Genomic DNA, 18,886 nt, shown 5'->3' on the forward strand with positions numbered 1-18,886 from the left:
TTTGCGTGAAAAGTTCCCAGGTTGCATTATTTAACATTTTAGATATATTCGATCAGATACAAATAAGTTCGCAGATCTGTTTAATTTTGATAATATAACGTTTGCAAATTAATTTATTACTTTACAATGTGATATGTCTTCGAAAGCCAGGTCTTTAAGCAAATATATTTAAAACAAAAAATAGCCAAATTTAAAAAGATGCTAAGAATATATAAATTTTTGTTTTGGATCTACGTATTTATGTGAACCAGCTTTTTGTAAAATCGGATAAGCGTGATACGGAAGATTCTTTTTCTTTTAAATTAATCGGTAACAATTTTTTCCGTATTATCTTATTTTGCTACGAAAAATTAAATAAATTTTGTACAAAAAATATTAAAATAGTTTATGATTTTTCTATTCCATAAAAAAAATCAATTAAATCCTATAATTAAAATAATTTGATCGCAGAGTATCATAAAAACATATTATCGATTACAATCTTGAACGAGTTGGCGATACCTGATATATATCACAGTAATAGCCACAATATTATATTTAAATGTTAGCTCACCCCGATCGATATGTTAGCTACGACGCTAAATCAGTAGCTCTGATAGCTTTTTGTCTAGAATGGCAGCACCGACTTGACGGGACAGTGGGTTGGTGTCGGTCGTTGCGGCCGTTCTAGACGTCGGTTTCGCCCACTCTCGATTTCGAAAACACCGCAATACGGTATGCATTACATCGATCACGACTCTCATACTGCTTCATCGACTTCCGCCATCTTATCGGCCGCCATCTTTTGCACATTGTGTGTACATAAAGGAAATAATCAAAGGTATGATGCAGGATGCTGTGCGTTCGGAGAGCAATTGATACGATCTGTTTATGATTTAGTTGGAGATGTATGCTTATATTATTGTCGGTTTAAGTCATCAGCTTCGATGGCAGTATTGTTTTATCTGAGAATTTGGTCCAATTCGTTATAATAATGGGTGACGCGTTGATTGATGTCGTTTGTTAATTTAATTAATTAAAAAGTGTGTTGTACGCCATAAGCTACAACCTATTTTTAATCATATTCGATTAAATTGTATTTATCTTATTATTTTGATTCACATATTTTTTGTTCATATTAACTGACCTGGTGATTTAGGGATGTTCCGAATCAAACGTGTTACTATCTTTTCAAAATTATTTCAATTGATCTGCGATTTAGAGATGCTCCATATTAAATATATTACTATCATTTTTTTTATTTATTAATAACATTAATTTCGTAAGCTTGGAAATAGAATGTCACAACATAAATATTTCTATTTATAATGAAAATTAAACTTTTAATGTAAAACGATTATTTCAATATTATAAATAAATGATCAGCAACGATTGCGGTTATTAACTCGTAATACCAATATTATCAAAATTATTACATACTCAAATCAAACAATCATTTAATGTGATTTTTGTATAAAATAGTTTAAAATCGATTTTTCGGTAGCGATTGCATTTAAAACAGATCATTTCATATAAATAATGGACCCTGATTTGATAATTTCTGACCATTTATTTAAACTACTGACCCGAAATTTTACAATCATACATTTTATATATAGTACACTGTCAAAACCATTTTCATCTTTGCTAATATTGTGTTATTTTAATATAAAAAAAAGATAATATCAATTGTTAAATTTAAAGTAATTGAAGTATTAACCAGTTCAACGCCAAGCAAATTTCTATGAATTTGCTCTGTAGGCCACCATTTTCAACCCTTTAAATTATTATGAAAGAGGAACATTATTTACCTGGAAATTCACTGTTTACTTTCCTTTTTATTAATTTTAACATAAAAGTGAAAAAAAAGCACAAAAATAACAAGTTTTAAAAACCACTGTCAGGGCTGCCACACACAAATATTATATGTAATTTATATTGTATGTGGTTTATATTATATGTTTTTGGTTGTTTTTAATATTTGTATGGGACACGATAATTTTCGTTGTTTTAATCAAAATCTTTTATCAAAATGGCGGCTATTTCATATATTTAAAAAATTTAAACTTTGTCAAAAAAATTTAAAAAGTAGTAAATATGGCAATAATGTTATAATATAAACAAAAACAAAATTCAAATTCTAAAAATGATTTTTTTTTTAAAAAATTGTGTTTTTTTTATCATTTAAAAAAAAGATTGTAGCAGCCCTAACAACGTCTGTATGCTCAATCGTAAATAATAAAAGAATGGTTCAAAAATTGCACATTTTAACGATCACATTCCATTTAATAGATGTCTCTGTATAAAATTAACGAAAAAAAAATCAAATTTATTAATAAATGTGTCCGTAATAACATTTGCGTGCCTGCACGCGCTGGCGTTTGACGGTCCGACAGCTTTGGCGTGCAGGCACGTCACTGGCGTCCAAAGGGTTAAAGACTTTTTCAAAAATATTTATTTCAAGTTTTGGAACTACACTGTGCTTATGTTTAAATCTTAAAATTAGTGGTTGTGCTAAATATTTATTTAGTATTTTCTAGTGTATAGATGTTCTTCAATCGTTGGTATTGATTGTTTTTATGAAACAAATAAGATAGTTGATATGTAATGTTCCAAACGCAGACAATTTTTGATACTAACGGTGCATAGACTAGTTTATTTTTTATTCACTTCACAGCAGCAGGCGTAAGCATTACGAGAAAAACAATCTTAAGATCTAAACCTTAGTCAAAACTGTATTTTTGTCTGGTTTTTTACTACTACATCTTTTATAAATACGTTATTGATGCCAATCTCAGTGACAAGTTTATATAAATCGAAGAACACTTCTTCCTCAGAATACAGTTTACTGTTTTTTTGCTTGATGTATTCATTTACTGAAAGGAACAATTATGATATATTTATGAATAATTGTTTGTATATTTACACATTTGTTTTTAGATAAGGTCTACCATTGTTTTTTTTATTTTGTGTCGAGAACCAGTTTCATTACCACCTATTTATCTTTGTCCTTCATGCAACGCATAAAAACCAACTTACCTTGCACCTTGTTTTATGTACTTAATTGGAAAATAATACTTTTTGATATATAATAATGAGGAAAATTTAAATGAGCAATATATAAAATAATTGTTCCGTAAAACGAATTGTTTGTGTGTTACTGTTGGACAGATTAGGCGTGAGCGAGCATTGGTCAGTAAAGTGAACACTTTATAAATAACTCTGCAACGGATCTTATTCCGAAGATTTATCTGACATAAATACACAAACAATTCACTTCATGGAACAAAGTATTTATTTAAATGCACATAACTCTTAAAATAATTCCCTGTTAAATCGCACCCCATAATAATAACAAGGCAACGATCAGAAATAGCAACTAGACTATTTTAAGCTCTTTTCTTTTTCAGGCTAAAAATACAATATTGAGTGAAATTATAATATAGAAGAAGCAAGATTTCTATGAAAACAGCTGAGGCATAATTAAAATGTGATACTGTTATGTACCTAGAAATGTAAATGCGAGTTAAATTAATTAATGGTTTGTATTTTTTGGGTTAGAATTTTAATACGGTTGTGATCAGAATTTATATTACATGGGTCAAAATTTATATTAAAAGGTCAGAATATAAGATTAGTACAGCTGGTCGGCAGTACATTATAAATACTGAATACCTTCACGTCCTGCATGCTTTGATTCATTGAGAGTTACTCATGGGGTGTTCACTGTTCTGACCAATGCTCGCTCGCTGCCACTTGCTCACACCTAACTTGTTCAACAGTTTTAGTGCGAGCGGGATATTTTATTAGATGTTTCTAAAATAAATAATATTTTTTTAATTCACATGATTGTCCTATATTTTAATTCTGACCATGTGTTATTTTTATTTTAACCATTTGATTTTTATTTTTATCTTGAATAATATAATTATGACTATTATTCATTGTTTTAATTCCGATCGTCCTATATTTTAATTCTGACCCTGAATAATATAATTATGACCAGGCTGTTGAAAAAATACTAACCATTTATTTTGTTGCCATTAATAAATATACAGAGTTATTTTATACACTTTCATCAATTATTTTATGATATTCAATTTAATTTTATGACGAGAAACATTTCTATAATTAATTCTCGCCCCCTATCCAAATTAATATGATAGTTTCAATAGTAAATTTACACTTTTTTGAGCTATAAAAATTTGCTACGCAGTCAAATAAACCTTAATTATTTTTGCTCTATAATACGTAAATATTTCGTTCTGTGCATTATAACATTTAAGGATTACGTCATCTCAGTAAATTGACCACTCACTTGTCATTCGATCCATTTAATCTGGTCATATTTTTCCTATTCGTGGTCTTTTATTGCCAAATAATAATTCACTTTCGCCAGGAAAAAAAATGTAGGAATATAAGAGACAAAATCATATGTGTGTGTATTACTACATTCTTGATACAACTAGTGCTGATAAAACCATAAGTAGATGATTTTAAATATAAAACATGTGGCGGTGTTTCAAGGTTAAAACTTTACCAGAATTATTTATCATATATTGCCCTAAATAAACAATAGAACTGCATTCGTATCTTGTATTGTAGTCTAATAAACATAAATATATGAGCAATATAACATTCAATTTTTGGAATCAATAAAGATATTAAATACAATTTATTTAGATATTTATAATTAGATATAAACATTTATTCAATGTGGTACAACTCAAATTATATATAACTACTTCACTGTACATTTCCCAGATTGCTTCAACTTGAAATGTTTACTTCAAAATACCCATTGTGTATGTTCCACTAATTGAATGTTGAAAAGGAAATGGTATGTTTATCAATAAATTTTACTGTCGATAATAGCACAGAATACTTCACTTACTGTACTTTAAAAATGTAATTATTTGAAATCTATAATATTTTATTTATTTATTACAGATTACCTGCATTTCTCTGAATCATTGACATATTCGTTAAAATGTAGTAATGATACAATAATTGTATTGTTCATATAAGAGATCCATATCTAATCAAAAACACTCCGGAAAACCAATAGCTTAATTAACCTTATCTTAATCTCGTTCAGAAATTTTGTATATGATTGTGACGTTGCAATGCATTAGTTCTTGATACAATGATTAGGCATCACGTATTCAAGTATTATAAACTTTACGTTTGGCATATTCCAATTTAAGTGGGTTTTAAATTGAGCAAACATGTCGGGGGGCAATAGTGCCGGGAGTAAGGGCAGTAGGGGTGGCGGAAGTGGAGTCGGTAGCGCCGGACCCGGGAGAGCCGGAAGGGGTGGCTGGGAAGAAGCCGGCGGGGAGTTTTATCAAGAAAGCTATCCGGGCGCTGGAGAACTGGACGGACCGAAAACGGCCACTAACATAACGACACTGTTGCCGTCAAAGCAACTCAGAGGAAGTAAGCTATACAATGGAATTATATTTATACTATTTGATTCGTTTTATGTATTTTTTTAAAATTATTTACAGCTACGGTCAGAAGGATAAAACCTTCTGGTGAAAGACGACAATCAACGGCTGCGAGAGGAACTGCTTCGAGAGATGTTATGGTGTCTATGTTACCGGATTTGTCCGGTATGCTTATTGATGGTGAAAATATATTATAAATTATAATGATTTGCTTATTTATATTTATATGTAATTTTAGAAAATTTCTCAAATGAAGAAAGTACGTGGGAAGAGATCATGCAAATCAAAGCCATGCCGATTCCGATGGCTCAAAAACGTGATAGGAAAGCACAATTACAGGTAATTTTATAATTAAAATTTAAAACATGTAACAGATATTCACATTTATTTTTGTGTCTCTGGCATTAAATTTTGCGACCGTGAGTGCTCTATAAATTATGTTACCGATTTTAATCAATCTTGCAGTAGGGCTTATAAATACATATGTTAGATATGAAAAGCTTTTGGCATCAGTTCAAACAGTAGCTCCACATTCCACAATAAATTAATAATTAGTATCATTTTATCAATAATATGAATACTAAAATAATGTCATAGTTTTTTGTTATTGTTTAAATCTGCTCATCAGTTTTTATGTTTTTATATTTTGTTATAGGCGATGTTTTTTTGTTGAATTATTTTCTGTTAGTTTTGGATGCGAAATAAATTTGACGAGGGCAGCGTTTATCTCTCAAATTGATAATTGTCACATACACATCTTTTTAATATTTTTATCTGTAGGACGTATAAAATCAAAATTAAAATCATAATATTTGTTTTATTTCTAGTTTAAAAAAATATTTACAAAGAAACTAAATATTTTGCAACTCAATATCAAGTATATTTTGAGGATTAATTGACGGAATACATTATCACGGTGCCACACTCTAAAATAACAGTTTTGAAATGTCCATTTGCTGTTCAAACCCAAACCTAATCTAAACGAATATAATAGTGGTGCAATAATTAATTTGTGTATGTTAAGTTAGGGTTTGAACAGCAAATATAGGTTTTGCAACTCTCAAATTTAAGCATGGCGCTGTGATAATAAACAAGTATCAAAATTTGGTGTAAATAAAACAATGATTAAGTTACTATTCCAATACTTCCCTGTTGTTGAGGCTCAAATTTATTCTAAAAAAATATTTATTTATTTGTTTATACATTTTATTTATTTATATACACTTATAAACTACATTTTTTAAGTAGATTCGTTGCAGAGTATTATTCATGGGGTGTTCACTGTTTTGACCAACGCTCACTCAAAACGTTGTTTTGCTAAGTAAATACGTCACAAATTGAAAACCCACAGATTGAAAACCACTGATAATATAATTTTACCATATGTACCAATACACGTCAAAACATCTGATAATTTTATATTTTTTAATTCAAAAGCTATCACAATTTTTTTGTTATAACTCTTGTGTTGCGCAAAGTTCTCGCGAAACAGCTGCTTTTATACATTACGTAGTAAATAAATAACCCGTCAGTCGGTTGAGTGTTAAGATGGCTTTTGCACATTCGCCTAATTGTTTCATTATGTGTGCAAGGGTGGCGGTGGCCGGTATAAAATCGACCAGTTACTGAAAATTTAATGGATTCTGGAAATAAATATATTCTCGCTTTGAAAAGTGTCAGTCAAGATCCTCAGCAGCACAATTGGGCTACTAAATTTGTGCTTTGGTAATCATTGAATTCAAGAACCAAATAATTGGCAGATTTTTCTTCATCTTGTTGATTGAGAAAAATAGTATAAAAAAAATTCATACTGAAAAATAAATTATTAAAGAAAAAATAATGGGTAACATTCTCATATTGTATAGAATGTATTAAATTTCAAGTATTCAAGTCTAAGATTAAGTTTATTTGAAAACTATGTTTATTACTTCACAGAGCTCTACCAAATTACGATTGCAAGGCTTCGAACAATTACAATGGAGGAGGCGCAAAGCATGGCAAGGCACGAGGGCCAGGCTGCAGGAAGCTCTAGGGAAACTAGAGCTTTGGAAGTCGTCTTTCAAGAAAATAGAAGGCAACTTCGGCACTGGCGTCGTCGCCTACTTCTTCCTCTTAAAATGGCTGTTATTTTTAAACTTGGCCATCTCTGTCCTAATAATATCTTTCGTCATCGTGCCAAATATAGTTCTGGAAGGATCGGTGTTAGACGGCAATGAACAGTGCGACGCAACAGCCGCACCAAACTCAACGGAATGCTGCTCGGAGAGTTACCAAAACTCGACGAATTCAGTCAGTGGAAACTTGTTTTTGGATGTGATACAGGGAACTGGATGGATGGAAAGGACTGTTTTGTTCTATGGAGAGTACTCTCATAAGATTTTCGTTTATTACATAGGCGGTAATAATCCAAATATTAGCTTTATTAATGATAATTCAGGTACTTCGATGTATTACGATTTACCCTTAGCGTACATCCTTGTGCCAATAATCTACTTTACTTTGTCTTTGATGGCCATCGTCAAATCGGCTGCAAAGGGTTTTAAAGAACGGTTGGTAGAAGGCGAAGGGCAATTTTATCAATATTGTAATCTCGTATTCGGCGGTTGGGATTTTTGTATCCATAACGAGAAGTCGGCTAACATCAAACACAAAGCTTTGTATAATGAGATCAAAGCTTCGTTGGAAGTCGAGCGTTTTGAAGAAGAACGGCAATCTAGATCAAAAGAAGAGCAAATCAAATTGATCCTCGTACGGATTGTTATCAATGCCATTGTCATAGGAATTTTGATCGGTTCTGTAGTATTGATTTTCTTCGCGTTTGACTTTTCGATGAAAGAATTGAGCAAAGGTTCCGGATCGGATCAAATCAATGCAACAACTGAATATTTGAACTTCCCCGAAGTCGTACCGAACATCAACGAATCAAATAAATCGACCGAATCATTTCTTGATGTATCTCCGTTTAAAACGTCTACGGTCGCATCTGAACTAAAATTATTTTTAAAATCCGATTCCAAAGACGAAGATACTTTGAGCTACATCAGACAGTTTGTGTTACAGTATTTCACTTCTTTTTGTATCGTCGGATTGAACATGTTCGTCCCAACCTTGTTTCAAATATTGATTAGTTACGAAAACTACAGACCAAACTTTGTGATCAAGCTGACGTTGATTAGAACCGTATTCTTGCGATTGTCGTCCTTAGCCGTGCTCTTAATACAATTGTATCTATTAATCATAAGTCAGAATAAGACGCAATGCTCGGAATTGGAATCGAATCAGTTGCAATGCTGGGAGACGTACGTCGGTCAACAAATATACAAATTGCTCATCGCCGATTTCGCCATTCAAGTCTTCGTGACGTTCTTCGTCAACTTTCCCCGAGCTTTATTAGCCAGGAACACACAAAGCAAGTGTCTGAAGATTCTAGGTGAACAAGAGTTCCATCTTCCCAAGCACGTATTAGACGTCGTGTATTTTCAAACTTTGTGCTGGCTAGGCGCTTTCTATTGCCCAGTTCTGCCTTTGATCGCCACCGTTCTGAGCTTCTTCGTCTTTTACGTTAAGAAATTCGCGTGTTTGGTCAACTCCAAACCCTCGTCCATGGTTTACAGGGCGTCCAGGTCCAACTCTCTATTTATGGTCGTATTATTGATAAGTTATTGTATAGCCACGATACCAGTAGGGTTTGCCATAGCCGAGTTGGGTCCGTCTAAAGGATGCGGACCTTTCAGAGAACGATTCTCAGTATGGGATAAAGTTGTTTATACGTTTGAGCAATTCCCGGACGTCCTCCGACAAATTGTCTTCTTGTTAGGTACTTCTACATTTGCGTTGCCATTGTTCATCATGCTAGTCTTGTTGTTGTATTATTATTGGGCCGTAGCGGCGGCAAATAGACACATGGTCACCGTTCTCAAAAGTCAACTTGTGCTCGAAGGACACGATAAACAATTCTTACTCAATCGCTTATCGGCGATCATACGGCAACAGTGTAAAAGAAACGAGAGGGCGCGTCAACACCACGCTCATACAAACGTGGAAGACGACGATATGATTAGACAGAGCTCAAAATAAGTACATAACCATTAATATAACGGTAGTTTAGCAATGTACATACTTATATTTAACTATTCATGAAGTATACCTCATTGAAAGCATTTATTTTGGATTGAGTGCAACGGTGTAGTATTTTTTTAATAATCACAAACGGTATATATTTTGCTAATAAGTGAAAATAGTGGCATATTTTGCGTAATTATATTTTGACATGCTGTGCTAGGCTAATTCAATTTGTAGTGTATACATAATCAATTATATTAGAACTCGGACGCTTGTATATATATTGATCGGCACTGATTTACTTGTCATATTGGGTAACTGGACGAAAAAGGAACATTTTTTAGCAGAAAATCTCGAATCAAAACTGTAACAAAACAGAACAAATTAAATTATAGATTTATAATGAATTTTATTTTGGCAACTAATTATTTGATAAGTAAATAATTCCATAAATAATCAGTTAAATAAAATAAATCGTCAGTGAATAATAACTTTTTGATCCGTAAGTAATAAATGGTCCGTAAATATAACTAAATGATCAGTTGCCACGTGATTAGTTATCGTTAAATCCTGTACTCCATTAGCGAATTTTGTTTTAACAAATAGTTGTAGGGCGACACTTCAACTGTTAAGGGTAAAATGTTCCGAACGTACGTGTTGTTTAGGTTAGGTTTGGGTTTGAACAGCAAAAGGACGTTTCACAACTATCAATTTAAAAACCAACCATTTATTGTAATTATTGATCATCATATGTTATTAAATGCTGATCATTTTATTTTAATAACTGGTCACTTTTTTTCATTCATGGAATTATTTATTTAACAAATAATTAGTTGCCAATATAAAATTAATTATAAATCTATTTTTTAACCTGTTCTAAATTACCATGGTTCTTCAAAATTTTTGTCCTTGAACAAAATATTTCGAAATGTCCTTTTTTAGCTCCCGTAACAATTTATCTTTTTTGTTCTCTGTCTCAAACAAAAATAATTTCCGTGATGACCATTTTTTAACTCACACCAATTTCTTCCCCTCAAAAATAATTTTTCGAGATACCCATTGAATAAAAATTTAAAATATCCCAAATGAACTTTTGTTATCTTTTTTTAGTTCCCATAACAATTTGTTCTTTGTTCTGTCTCGAACAAAAATTTCCGTGATGAATTTTATTTTAGCTCCCGCAGCAACTTATTTCCCCTCAAATAAAAATTTTCGAGATGGCCATTTAACAAAAATTTAAAATATACAATATGACATTTTTTTTAGCTTCCGCAGAAATCTGTCTTCTTTTATCATCCACGAACAAAATATTCCCAAGATGGTCTTTGAAGAAAACTTTTCGAAATGACCTTTTTTTAGCTCCCGCAGTAATTAATCTCCCTTGAACAAAAATTTCCAATATGGCCTTTTTATTTTTAGTTATTATTCATGGAACTGTTGTACGTATTACAAATTCGAGTGTCAAATTAAATAGTATTGGAGAGGGAGTTATATACTTGTCGTATTATTTCATGAAACAAGGAGAATTTAACATCTAAAAAGTTTCTTTAAATGAGACAATTTTTTTATTACTTGAAAACGGCAATAAATCGTGGGTCATAGACGCACGTTTAACTGCTGAGTGGTCAGGTTTTATGTAAAACGGCCACAAGCCATATTTATTACCATAACTCAATTTTTCATAAAAGTATGGGGTAGTAAATAAATATGTATACCAATAACTGTTAGCAATACAAGCGTCCGAGATATGACATATTCAGCGCATTTGATTAATAACTTTTATTTAAGAAGAATTGTTATTTTTCGCACAAATATTGACTTTTTAATATTAAAAATTATTTATTTTGATATCTATATGTTTTATATAAATTGTTATTTGAGATTATTTTGTTCCTATTGTGTTGTTATCGTTTACTATCAAGTATTTATTAACGTGTAACGTTGTGACAAAACAGTTTTGCGAACAGTACAAATAATGCGTAAGCGGCTTTTTCGGTTATTGATCTCTTTAACATTTTGCCGTCCCTTTTTTGTACACGTAAACCATAGATATAAGTTTGCGCTGTATCGCTTTTGAACTATATACATTTTTACAGTATTATGTGTACTCTTATTCTAGTCGATGTAAACAAGATGTATTAGTATATTAATTATATTGATTACTGAAAACGATTGGGTCGTTTTTGATTTGCAAATTCGGGTAAGTGGAAAAGGATTTGAAATATTTTTGCATGTTTGTAAAAAGTGAATATGCTCATATAATCCGCAAGCTTTTAAGCTTCGCGTCATCCACCGTCTCATCGTTCACAAAGTGAAAAATTGTGTATATATACATATATGTACGATATAAATATATATTAAAATGTTGGTGCCCATATCAAATTTAAAGTATAAGTGTGTAAGGAGTATTTATTATAATGTATATTATATAAAATAAATGTATTCATAACGTGTATTTATATCGAATAAAATTCATTTGCATCATTTTAGATGTTCCGTTATTACTTTTTGTTATCATTATTATTTTTAAACAAAGGATATATGTATTTAAATTTTTTATTCCAATGACCAGGATACAAAATTTGTTCTTATAAAAATTGTTATTACTAACATCCTACAACAAAAACACGTTAACTTTAACGATTTAATTTATATCTTACTGTATTGCAGAAAAGGCAAAGAATTCTCAGAAAATATTGTATTGAAAAAACAATGTAATGTTTTTTTAAGTGATCAATAAAGTGAGCTTAAATATAAAACTGCAGTTAACATGTTTTTGCTTTTATTAATATTAAATTTTTGGTGTTACTCATATACAAAGGCACTTATATTAAACACAGTTAACTATATACTATTTTCTTATCATTAATTAAACATTAATAGTACTTAATAATATGTGCTATCTTAAACACTTATGATTGAATGTCAGTATATAAAAATAATATTGCATGTGATTCTGAATTTACAAGTTGGCCCATAAAACTGAACTGATATTTTAAATACTCATCTCATAAACTAATATAAAAAATTGAAAACACAAAAACAATTTATGAGATGATGATATCAAGATTGTATTCTGAAACCATATTTAAAGAAGTGCTCCAGGGACAAAAAGTCAATATGTTATGCTGATGACACGGCAATATTTGGATAATGTAAATAAAGACTAAGAGTTTCTAATGATCGAATTCACTTCATGATAGGACGTGATTGTGAACTTCTTTTAACCATCAAACGAATGAAGACGAAGTACCTCAAATATATAATATATGATCAGGTTTTAAATATGAGTTTTTTTGTGCCTCTATAATGGAAAAAATGAGATCTCTTGTTTGCAAAACATATGCCTATGGATGGAGATGATAGCCGAAGAAGTGTATCATACAGCAAAGGACCTGTATGAATACTTGGAAGTAATAAAAAAAGTCAAAACATCATTATGATGGGCACAACAGTCATTTAATAAAAGCTGTATTTTTAGTTACTATAGCCAAATTAAAAATATTAAATTAGCGATGTCTCGAGATCTATTTTAATTCTACAAAAATAATATTAAAAACTAAATAAAAGCAAAAAAAAAAACAAAATAATATTAAGAAACTAAATATAAAAATTAAGTCATTGAACAAAAATAGACTTTTGAAATTAAAAAAAAAACAAAATAAAGTAGATTCTATTCTACAAATATATAACACTAAAAATAAAGTATTAAATCTGCCGATATCTCGTGATATGTATACATGTTATTAAAAAACTAAACACTAAATTAAAACCATGTTGACTAATGTAACTCACTCTGAAAAAGTATATTTAAATGAGGAATGGATAAGAGGTGTTGTTAGAATGAGGGAAAGTGGTGTTATTTTTAGAATGTTTGTTGTATAACTTAAAATACAAATATTTAAAAATCAGTTATTTTAAGTTAACTTGTAGATTGATAGGAAAATATTAAAAATTTTAAGTTTTAAAACACTTCATTGTGTACAACGATATCTGCGTTGTTGATTTTTTTAGAGGGCGATTCTGCTTTGTTGTCCGGATCGAAGATGAATAAGCTCGTATCGTCCTCCGGATCGGTCTTATTGCGCCTTAATCCTACAAAAACACAAAATAAACAATAGGCTCAAACAAGAACATAATAATAATAATAATAACATACCTTTAAAACTAAGTTTTCTCTTGAGTATATTAGCACTCTCCAGCTGCATTCTCACTGAACCCGAAGCACTCAGAGGTCTATTATTAAGATCAGATTTTGAATTCAACTCTGGTTTTGAATCCCTCTTAGGCGATAAGATTTTATTCGTAAGTTTGATGGGTGGCAATATTGTCTTATTAATCTCCGACTTTGTACCGCTTAATAATCTCACTGGTGAGTTTGTTACGTCTCCCAAAGACACTTCGGTCAATCTCGCTTTGTTTCGACTCAAATTTGAATCAATATTCTCGTCGGTTATGCTCTTGACTTCAACTCTATCGTTCAGACTGTCTTGAGACTTGAATTCTTTCAACTGCTTCGCAAATATCTCGTTAGCGCTACCGTGATGCGATTTTTTTGCTTCTTTTAAGTTTGAATCGCTCGAATTACTATCGGATTTTAAGAACATCTTTTTCCTGTTAATCGGAGATAGCTTTCTCATATGTGTGCGAGCTTCTAATTCGATAGTGTTCATATTGGACGGTTCGATTACTTGCCTGGCTCCGAATAGTGGCGATAAGTTTTGATCGTCCACTGCACCGTTGGCCTGCTGAACGATGATTATGCCTTCATCGTTTTGGGAGTCCTTCGATATGATGTCTATTTTATAGTTCGGATTTTCGAAGCCGGTGGTGAGTTCTTCTTTCTGCGGTTTATTCTCCATTTCCATTTGTGTTACAATGTCTTCTCGGACTCGTTCGTTGATTTCGTCGTAGCGGTGAATGATGTAATTCAAGAGCCATTCGTAACCTTTCTTCAAGCCGGGATCTAGAGATGGTTTGATTGTTTTGCCTTTGGGAATGCTTGCAGTGTAGGACTCAACTCGAGTGGGACATTTGTATCTGAAAATTATATATAATCTTAATATAAGATAGTTTTCATAACATAACAAATTTAAATTTTATATGGTAGCGGTTTTTTTTGGCAGATCCAACCCTAATCTTTTTACTTCGCTCTTGAGACTAAATTTGTGACTCAATAATTTCACAGGCACTACATTTTAACTACTTCAAGCATGAAATATTTTTCAAAAATAAAACGAATTGTTTGCGAATTACTGTCGGACAGATCAGGTGCAGGCGTGCGAGCATTGGTCAGAAAATGAACACCCCATGAATAACCATTTGCAACAAATCCCTTTCCAAAGAAACTTTGAATGCGTCATTGTGAAAATATATTCACATGTTTGTGAGGAAGCTCTAAAAGAATTTTGTAATGAAGTTGGCACAAAGTATCATAAATTGACAGGCTATAGTAAAATTAGGTAGTTTGTGCTTAAGCCTGCTATTGAAAAAGTTTTGAAACTGTACAAGCCATTGAAAAACTACTTAGTCGATGTACATCGATAAATGTTCAAACATATTGTGAACCTTTTTTGTAAGCCCTAACTCTAAATTATGGCTTTTTTATGCATGCGCAGTCAGCAATGTTCCATCAATTATTTCTGCAATTGAAGCAACTATAAAAATATCTTGCAAGACCATTCAAGAATCGGTGATTACGACAAAACAAAACTTAAATTCAAATACAAACATAAAATGCCTAAGCACTTATTATTTTAATACAGTTAAACCTATTGTAATGTCATTAGTTTCAGGTCTGCAGGTTTAGGTTTATAATTATATGATTTTGTGTTATATTTATTATTTTATTATACTATATGATATCTTTTATATATATTTTTGGATGATTTATTATTTTTTCTTTCATTATATAACTTCAAAAAAATGGAAAAACTTTTATAATAAAAAAACGCTCATCTCAAAATAAATGTGCATCATGTTTGTGTTAAATTATGTCTTGGAACACGAAGTGGTGCAAGTGTGAAGACACTCACCACTTGTTATTATAAAAATATTTTATGTTTAGAATTTTATAAAGAAATAAAAGAACACGAGAACCTATTCAGCAGTGTAGTAAAAAAATGATAAAGATGATTAATTTAATTAACATTTAATCAAAGGATAGTTTTTTCGCTGCGTAATGATTTGAAAAGATGCTTAAATTATGAAAATAAAGTGGTAGTATTTTTTTTCATATAGTGCATACATAGATGGTAGCACAATAAGCTTTAGTTTAGTTGAGGTGTATTTGCCCCCCCCCCCCCTTGAATTTGGCTCTAAAAATGCATGTCATTTAATGAAATACTATGAATTAGAATGAAATCGAAATATTAAAAAAATGACCACTGGCTGGCCAACTTCCCCCCCCCACCCCTCTCTTCTCATAGAAGAAGCTGAAATGGCGTCCCTGATTCTAAACCAAAAATTCTCGAGTTATTAATATCGAAAATAAGCGGAAAAATAAATTAGACAGACATCGCATATTGCTCCATAGTTAGTCTGCACTTCGATTTTACATTGTTTTAAAAATATGATAGGTATTCTTTACTGATATTAATACATACTTCTGTTATGAGAGTATTGTTCAAAGTATATTGAAACCGAATTTTGGTCAATAGGTGGGCGCAAAATCAACTATACCTTCTCAGAAGTCAAAAATTCACATCAAAAGCAATAAAATCGTGTCGGTGCCGTCGCAGTGGGAACGCTCAGTAACCAAATATAATGAAAGTTTAAAAAATGAATTATGGTTTTAGCCTAAATTACAAATTAAGCCAACTCAACTTTCGGGGGGAGGGAAATAAGTGGAAAAATAAATGTAGACCGACATCGCATCTCGCGTATTGCTCTATAGTTGGTCTGCACTTGAATTTTACACTATTTTAAAAATATGATATCTATTCTTAGAGATATTACTACATATTTTGATATTGAGAGTATTGGTTAAAGTATATTCAAATCGAATTATTTACAATAGGAGGGCGCAAAAATAATTATCACTTCTCAGAAGTGAAAAGTTCACATCAAAAACAAAATTGTGTCAGCGTCGTCGCAGTGGGAGCGCTCGTTACCGAGCGTTTCCACTGCAACGGCGCTGACACAATTTTATTGCTTTTGACATGGATTTTTGACTTATGAGAAGGGATAATTGTTTTTTGCGCTCTCCTATTGGGCAAAATTCGGTTTAAATGTACTTTATTCGTTTCTCACTCGTAATATTGTTATAAAAAGTCTCACTTGATAATTGAGCGTTTCCACTGTATCAGCAAAGGCACGAAAAATGTATGTCATTGAATGAAATACTATGAATCTTAATGATATCTAAGTATTAATAAAACGACCACTGACTCGCCTCGAAAGAACGTCTCTGCTGCCGTTAAACATCAGAGGTAAAAACGGTTGATTCTACCCATCTTGTGGATTACCATCATCGAACATAACGTGTAATGACATATTGCTAGTGTTAGCAACACTAATTATTTATTTAAATACGTAGTTTAAAATGCAGATTAATGAAATTATTAAATATTTAAAATAGTATATGAGTAAATATAAAAATATATTTTTAGAACAGCCTTTAGAATCTAAAGTTTAGATAGTGATTTAATTAAATTTCGATTTGAATAATACCTATTGACAATCGTTTCAATATTCAAGTTTTCCACAATGTCCAGATCGTCCATAGCTCCGACCAAATCTTGTTTATTAGCCAGAATCAATACAGGTTTACCTAGAACGATGAAATTGAATACGTTAATACTTGCCGATGTAGTGAATATAGATTGGTATAAAATACCCGATATGAACGGATGTGCGAGGATTTCTTCCAAGACTTGTGCGCATTCTTGTAGCCGTAAATGATCGGCCGAATCGACGACGAAGATCACTCCGTGAGCGTCCGGGTAGTAATGTCGCCAGGCTCTGCGAAACTGATGACCTCCGCCGACGTCGTGGAGATGGACGATTCGACGACGATAGATCAAACGCGCCGGATGAAAACCAACGGTCGGCGCTTCGGACTTCGGAGAGTTCGAGCCGGACAATAGACCGACCGTCCTGGTCTTACCTGCGTTGTCTAGCCCCGCTAACAGTATGACGATGTCGGTGTTTTTATTCTGTCTTCGCCAGCAACAACAAGCCTTTATGATGTTACCCATTTGAAATAATGCGCAAATTTGCCTCCCTTATTGAGTCTGATGAAACTTCGTCATCACTGTCGTTGTGAAAATATCACAAAACTAGATACACTTCAATGTCATCAGTCGATAAAAGGCAAAACATATTAATCAAAGATTAATTCAACTTCATAAAAATGAACCAAGGGAACCACAACGAACCCGCCGTTCCACTTGTAAACAAAGATCTTGGTCATAACACTTTTTGTAATGAGCATTACCATTAAACAAAAAATGCAAATTAAAACTTGAACAGATTATTTATGAATTTAAAATAATATTCATAATTTTAAATACATATTTTCATTTATGTTGTTCGTATTGCATTAAACATCATCCGTACCGTAAGTGTATCGCATTTAGACATGTAACATTTGTCTCCCACTGGCAGTTTACATAGCTCGGTATTGCACAAGGATGGCATTTGGGGGGAGGGGCAGATATGGGCATTTGCACTCCTTGAATTTGGCCAAAATGTCATTTAATAAAAAAACACGAATCTTAATAAAATCGATCACAGATTATCATTGTTTTTGTCGTCGTGGAGAAAGTCTCAAATACGCCTTTTATAGCCGAGGACAAGAACAGAATAGCGTAGTCCATAACGTCTCAGACTATTAACTCTGAGGTCGCGGGTTCGAGCCCCGGCAATGGCACTCGAATTTTTATTTATAAAAAATGCGCTATTATTAAAAAAACCGGCTCCAGCTGCAGTGACATCTATTGGTTATAAATTATATTACACATAATAATTTATAATTATTAATATAGATATCATCAATTCCCAGATTTTTAGTCTGGTGGTTAATACTTACTTTGTAGGTATTCAGTATATTTGATTGACTTACTCAGTTGGTACAGATTTTTTTACATTATGTATTTTATTCCAACTATTTTTTATTAAACATATTTTATATTACTTTCTCTATATTGAATATAACCTAATCCACATAAGATCATATTTTTTCAATAATAAACTGATGCATTTTTACTATAATGAACAGGATAAAAATTACCAAAAAGCTGGTTTTCGAATGTTTGCGTGACCATTGAGAGTTTAGTAACGTGTTTTTGTTTGTTCGATGGTCACTTTCTACTGGACAATTACACAGGATCACCTACAGTAATATGTATGTATGAAAGAGGTATTCTATCTAAGTAATAATAAATTCAATAAAC

General features: G+C 31.8%; 2 protein-coding genes across 6 annotated transcripts; one reads left to right on the forward strand and one right to left on the reverse strand.

The window, feature by feature from the left end:
- Positions 1-588: 588 nt before the first annotated feature.
- On the forward strand, positions 589-11,992 carry LOC148235429 (transmembrane channel-like protein 7). 5 transcript variants are annotated; one of them, XR_015809595.1, is made up of 6 exons: positions 589-714; positions 4,930-5,418; positions 5,490-5,594; positions 5,668-5,768; positions 7,365-10,964; positions 11,034-11,992. XR_015809595.1 is itself a non-coding variant. In XM_088185977.1 (5 exons), exons 2-5 carry the CDS (start codon positions 5,208-5,210, stop codon positions 9,504-9,506), a joined length of 2,559 nt encoding a protein of 852 aa, XP_088042103.1. In that variant the 5' UTR covers positions 589-820; positions 4,930-5,207; the 3' UTR covers positions 9,507-11,992. The 5 variants fall into 5 exon arrangements, 3 of the variants coding, with proteins under 3 accessions (XP_088042103.1, XP_088042102.1, XP_088042104.1); XR_015809596.1 differs by lacking the exon at positions 589-714 and adding an exon at positions 4,689-4,819; XM_088185977.1 differs by having other exon boundaries at positions 589-820; positions 7,365-11,992.
- Positions 11,993-12,031: 39 nt separating this feature from the next.
- On the reverse strand, positions 12,032-17,889 carry LOC148235430 (uncharacterized). The gene is made up of 4 exons (XM_088185979.1): positions 17,329-17,889; positions 17,163-17,262; positions 13,651-14,531; positions 12,032-13,586 (listed from the first exon to the last, which is right to left on the reverse strand). Exons 1-4 carry the CDS (start codon positions 17,687-17,689, stop codon positions 13,456-13,458), a joined length of 1,473 nt encoding a protein of 490 aa, XP_088042105.1. The 5' UTR covers positions 17,690-17,889; the 3' UTR covers positions 12,032-13,455.
- Between the last annotated feature and the right edge of the window lie 997 nt (positions 17,890-18,886).

The sequence above is a fragment of the Plectrocnemia conspersa genome, unplaced genomic scaffold, assembly GCF_051122295.1.
Source record: "Plectrocnemia conspersa isolate PC_06_02 unplaced genomic scaffold, ASM5112229v1 ptg000005l, whole genome shotgun sequence".
Classification (NCBI taxonomy): domain Eukaryota; kingdom Metazoa; phylum Arthropoda; class Insecta; order Trichoptera; family Polycentropodidae; genus Plectrocnemia; species Plectrocnemia conspersa.